This window comes from Maniola hyperantus, chromosome 7 (assembly GCF_902806685.2).
Source record: "Maniola hyperantus chromosome 7, iAphHyp1.2, whole genome shotgun sequence".
NCBI classification, from domain to species: Eukaryota; Metazoa; Arthropoda; class Insecta; order Lepidoptera; family Nymphalidae; genus Maniola; species Maniola hyperantus.
The window spans coordinates 136,533-142,532 of NC_048542.1; the positions used below are offsets into that span (position 1 = coordinate 136,533).

The 6,000-nt window shown below is 42.0% G+C and overlaps 1 protein-coding gene across 4 annotated transcripts in view; it reads right to left on the reverse strand.

Moving 5' to 3' along the window:
• Positions 1–2,636: 2,636 nt before the first annotated feature.
• The window catches only part of DNAlig1 (DNA ligase 1), a 20,114-nt gene continuing 16,750 nt past the window's right edge, over positions 2,637–6,000 (reverse strand). For all 4 annotated transcript variants that reach the window (XM_069499529.1, XM_069499531.1, XM_069499530.1 and 1 more), the window contains 4 exons: positions 4,409–4,572; positions 3,699–3,940; positions 3,283–3,429; positions 2,637–2,906 (listed from right to left, as the gene is read on the reverse strand). In XM_069499529.1, the coding sequence (XP_069355630.1) occupies positions 2,768–2,906; positions 3,283–3,429; positions 3,699–3,940; positions 4,409–4,572 (692 nt within the window). In that variant the 3' untranslated portion in view covers positions 2,637–2,767. The remainder of the gene's footprint in view (positions 2,907–3,282; positions 3,430–3,698; positions 3,941–4,408; positions 4,573–6,000) is intronic.

Sequence of the window (6,000 nt, forward strand, 5' to 3'; positions counted from 1 at the left end):
GTTAAATTCCGGTTCACTCAATACCCCCCACTTTCTGGTAAAGATGCCGAGTCTACTTTGAATCTTACTTTCTTTAATCGGATAATATTACTCCAGAGTCCAGAGTCCAGTGCCAAAATAAGTACCTACCTATTTATTTTTATTTCGACTCCTTACTATTTCGTTTTAGTAGGTACTTAAAAGAATACAAAAATCTTATTAGTACAACCGTCTGTAACTTACAGTTTTCTATACATAGGTACCGATTATTCATTTCGTTGTTTTCTAAAAATAGTTACTTACATCCTAAAAATGTTGTTAAGTACCTATAAGTCTCGCAAATTGCTATTGCGCTGGAACCATATCTCATTAACGTCGTAATGACGTCATTTTGACATTTTACGTATAAATTAAGTAAAAATATACCATCAGCTCGAAACTTCAGTCTAGTGCTGGCTGACGTCACTAAAATGGCGGCCACGCGCATGAGCAATTTGCGCATTTTATATCAACATAAGTTTAGTGCCAAACCTACACAAACATATCTCACGCACATCATTTCGCACCAATTAGTTTTATGTTCCGTACATATAGGACTAGTACACAATACACTGGCTAGCACTAGTGTGAGAGATCACACCACATAAAATATTTCCTAACTAACAAACTAAGTCTACTTACATATTGTAATAATGTCGCCACTTTTAATGTTATACGACGTTTATATCCGAAATAATTATTACTCCACGTTTTCCATTCGTATTATATTAGAAAATAAATAAAACAAAAACCTCAGATTAGTTTCAAAATCCCATTTGTACAATTGCGAGAAAGTAACACGTGTAACATTAGAAGTACCTGACGTTTATTTAGAAAGTACATATTAATAAACTAAGATAATATCCAGATATTTCGAGCAAAACGTATTCTCGTATCAATTGTAATTCATAACTTCAAGGCAGGAAACATAAATTTTGCTCCTCTGTTCGACCTAATTCATATTGAAAGACCAAAAATCTTACTAAATATTTATTGTAATTAACATGTGATCTGTACTCCATAGGTACCTAGCTAACGCCTAGATGTAAGTTGTTAGCACGAGCAATGATCTGTCAGTTCCCCTACTTTCCCATAGTTTAGAGGATGTCAATATAATCCTATGGCTATATTTTCTTGAGATAATGCACACGATCTGTTTCATATAGATATTTGTCAAACATTTTATTTCACCTGTAAGTACTAAGTATCTGCTGTTTATGGATGGACTTCCAGACAATTAAACAATGTGTTTTCTTCCATTTAGTTTTAGATAACATTTAAATCATAGTGAATAATAGTAGGAAGCAGCTCTAGATTTTGTAATCGAAGTTACGACTTAGTACAATTTTTCTATTATAATACATACCTATCTGATAATTATTATACTGTGTAGGAAATTTTTTAATTACAATGAAATGTGACCCAAAATTCTGAATAGTTTTATTTGAATCAAATGACATTTGGCTCGATCTCTGCAACTTATTTTAATATCATGGAATAGTATCATAGAATTACTTACTTATGGCCAGTTTAGGATAGTACCTACATATAAAAGTACGTTCGAATTCAATTAGTAACTATGTATTTAGTTTGTCGAAGTTTTAAAGAAATAAAAGTGGTACGTGGTAATGAGGCAGCTAGTTTTGAATTTGTCTAATTGAATGAGAACGGAAGTAGCTATTGTATGACATTGGCAGCTAAAGAGTTGATTTCCACAATCCGATAAATATGGGTTACGATAAAATACGCTGTGTGATTTTTTAGTTTTATTTTCGATCTAATTTTGTTCAGTTTTAAAAGGCGCGTGCAAAACCCAGGTTTTTAACATGTGTACCTACTAGCTTGATAGAAAACACGTTTTAGCTCTAAATGTCCTAATAGTAAAGCCAATTTTTTTAATCAATTTTTTTGTAGTTTATCTCGAAAACGTGATTTTACACATTGCGGAATTTGTTTGCTCCGCGACGATTTGGATAAATCCGAATAATCCTAATAGTTCTCATCTTGTTCTAAATGAGAGCTTATCATAATTAATAGAAAGTACAATTTAGCATGTCTACTATGAACTCCATGTCCTCGTGGCGTCAGGCGAGCTCGAGCATCGTCTTATGTTAATTAGATGTAAGTGAAAGTGAATGTATGTGTGTACGACCGTTGTATTGGGTACAACTACAATTAAATAAAACAAGTGGAATCATGAAAATAATTTGTTTTATTGTCCACCTTCCAAACGGAAACTACATAGAAAATACACGCCACTATTTATAATTACAATTTACAATGCATCGATCAGAATCTTTGAAAGACTATACGCGACAGATCGAGATGGCAATCGGAGAGGGAACGCCCCGCCCACCTGTACAGCCCCCGCGCTAACCCGGTGCGGGTGTGCGGAGCGTCTCCCCGCCTCATGCCATCTCGGTCTGTCGCGGACTTTAGTTATGTATGAATAAGAACATCGTATAAGTGGCTCAGCCTTGAAGGAACATACGAGGTACTTCAATGTTACATCAGTTATAGCTTGAATATAATTAGTGCAGGAGACTAGCCGGCGCCTCCGACCTTAATGCTGGCTCTACACGCTCGCCGAGCGAAGGCGAGCGGCGGCGAGTGCGAGCGTGAAGAGCCAGTATAAGAGCGTCCGAGACGGTCAAGCGGCTTGACATCAAGCAAGTAGATTTTTGCTTGAGTCAAGCATTTTGTTACGCCGATACACCGCGTACCTGCGCAGGTCCAGCGGCGTAGCTAGTTAGTAGAAGTCGTCGAAGTCGCGCGGCTTGTGCTTGTCGCTTGAGTTCTTGACCTGGTCCTGCGCGGCGTACAGCTGCGCGATCTGCTGCGCCGACGTCGCCTGCTCCGGCGACTTGTCGTCGCGGATGCGGATGAACCTGGACACCAACATTCAAATGTTTAGTACCCGCGGGGGGAGCGGACGGTGGCAGACTAGCGGCTCGCTCCCCTGTGGCGCCCCTCACTCGTACGGAGAAGATAGATCAATTGGATACGAACCCAAACATTGACTACTCACGTCGCTCTCACTAGATGGCAGCACGGGCGAAAGTAGAACAAGCAATATCTGAATCGCACTATCGGAGTTTTCTGCAATCTGCACTATATATAGAAGTTTCAAGACACAACCGCTCGGTGGAGATCTCCTAGTGTTAGGGTCGAGCCTACACATCGCTTCCGTACAAGCTTACTATATATAAGCTGTATAATTGGCGTATACGCCAATCTCCGACAGATGGCACCAGCAGTACTCGCCTGGGGAACCTCAGCGACACTCCCTTGTCGGGATGCAGCAGGCCGATGGCGGCGCGGTGCGCGGGCGACAGCGACAGGTCTGCGCAGCGCACCTCCAGCACGCACGCCGCGCTCAGCCACACGTCCGGCTCGTGCGACGGGGAGTACCTGGCGACCAATAATATTGCCAGTTTATCAATCAGACCTGGTGGGAAGTCATGATGCAGCCTAAGATGGGCGCTTGCCTAGAAGATGCATATTCACTCTTGACTTGAAGGTACCCATATTAGAAGTGGAGGAGAAGTCTGATGCCGATACGACATTCTATTCCAATTCGAGGAGGCAAATCGCGTCGTACGTGTCCTTCGAATTTCGACTACAAAGTTAAGAATAAGTGACTAAATGATGGCTGTGACACTACAACTACTACAACTTACATGTAGTAGTTCCGTGGCGCGTCGATGACGTGCTGGGCCAGCAGCTCGCTCAGCGCCTTGAGGTCGTCGTCGCTGAAGCCCGTGCCGATCTTGCACAGGCTCTGGTACTGCTCGCTGGCGGCGTCGTAGCAGGCCAGCAGGAAGCCCCCGTACACGCCCGCGCGCTTGCCGCGCCCGTGGTACGCGCCCACCACCACCGCGTCGATGGTGTCGCCCACGCCGTCCAGGTAGTCCTTCTTCAGCTGGACAAACCACTCCGTTACATACACCCGCCCCCTGGGGAATTAGTACTAAGTGCATTATTTCTGATCCCATTTATTGGGCAACTGTCAAAAGGCAGCCACAGCTGCCGGGTCTGCTTAAAGAGCTGAGACGGTCAAGCTAGAGCTACTTGATCAAGCAAACAGCACTTTTCTCATATCTCGAGCACTGTCCGAACGTCACGTCAAGCAAAAATATAGAATCGCATCAAGCACATAAATGCTTGGCTTAAGCATCAAGCAAACTTTGTAAACGGTCAAAATGCTCAACTCAAGCAAAAATCATCGTGCTTGACCGTCTCGGAAGCTCTTAAGCGCTGCGCCGTAAATACTCAGCTATTAGTCAAATTATTAGACGAGCTATCGGTACGGGATTGTGCGTCTCTGAGAGTGATTCTCAAGTTTCTAAATAAAGGGAATATCCCCAAACAAAACCCAAACAGTAAACACCTTGAGCCAGTTGTGCGAGCGTCGCGCGATGTCGTAGCGCGAGTGGTCGCCGCGCAGCGCCTTCACCATGAGCCCCTCGCACGAGCCCTTCACGGCCTCCTCCAGGAACTGCTGCACCTCCTCCTCGCTGCCGCAGTCGCGCCCCACCGCCATCTGCCACGAGCCTGCCAGTTGCCACACCACCCTCAGTTGACGCCAATCTTACCAAGGCCCTCTCACAATACTTGCGGTGTGACGTCGCAGCGCTAAATTTTACGACAGCGCACAACGCACCGTGGGAATTTATTTGGGAAACGTACGACGACGTAAACGTATTGGGTGATGTCGTTCTTTTTTTTTTTTTTTTTTTTTTTTTTTTTTTTTTTTTTTTTTTTTTTTTTTTTTTTTTTTTAATTGGCTCTCATTTGAATACTAACCAATTAATTATTAAACTCAAATAGATACTTTCTAGAAACTAATATTTGATTCTATGGTTTGCCAGATTTCCGTCAAGATATTTATAGTACGTGACAGGCCGAGATGGCAGTCGGGGTATGAGGCGGGGGGATGTTTCGCACACCCGCACGTCCTTTATCTGAGCCCGCACGTCACCCGCGCTTGCGTTTAAACCCGTGTAACTTTCAAAATAGATGTTATTACGGAAACCTGGCAAACCACAGACACACATAATTTGTCTCAAACGTTTGAGTTCGATTCAAATGGAAACCAAACCATGTAATGTGCGTTTGTATGGACAGCGTAAAGGAGCGCGCTAGAGAAACTTCTCCATTACGAAGTTCAAATCTATTTCACTGATTTGTGTCATGACTGAATAAATTGACAAAACTATAATTATTATACTCGTAATATAGATAGGTATACTAGTTGACCCACCAGAGCTTCGCCCGGGGGGGCTTACCTACCTATTCCATGGATAAATGTGATAACTAGAATACTTGTAAATCTTCCTGGTGATAAATAATAAAATTAATTAAGTTGTCTTTAATTAAGTTAAGTATATTTGTGGCGTGAATTTATGATTCGGGCCGCAGGAAAATGTTCAGCGGGCCGCATATTGACATGGCTGGTTTAGCGTATTATCTTGGAAAAGTTTGCACAAAAAAAAGATTTTCCTTGAAAATGTAATTGCGGCCTAAATTAATTTGTTCGTACTACGCACAACTGAACTATTAATTAATGGCTTGAGAGCCCGAAGGAGGTTTTTAAAAGTGCTTGATAAAAGTAGGAAGTTTGTAAGGTAGTTATTCTGCCTTACCTGTATGACGTATGGTAGGTAAACTAGACTTGGCAGCTAGCCGGTGCAGGGTGCCCGAGTTATGGAATTTGAAAAAGTTGAATAGTTAATAAAATAATAAGTATTTAACGGAAAATATCACTTTCAAATATATCTCATTTTACTGTACCTACATACCTATATAAAGCTAGATCTACAGTCGTTTCGGAAAAATACCAGAAGTACCTACTTACTATATCAAAATTGATATGTCTTCAGAGTAGGTATCTAGTCCAAGCATACTAATCTCGGGTAACTTATTAGAATGTCATTGTATACACCTCAAAATTTCCTCCATGAGCTCTCGGGCCATAAGAGT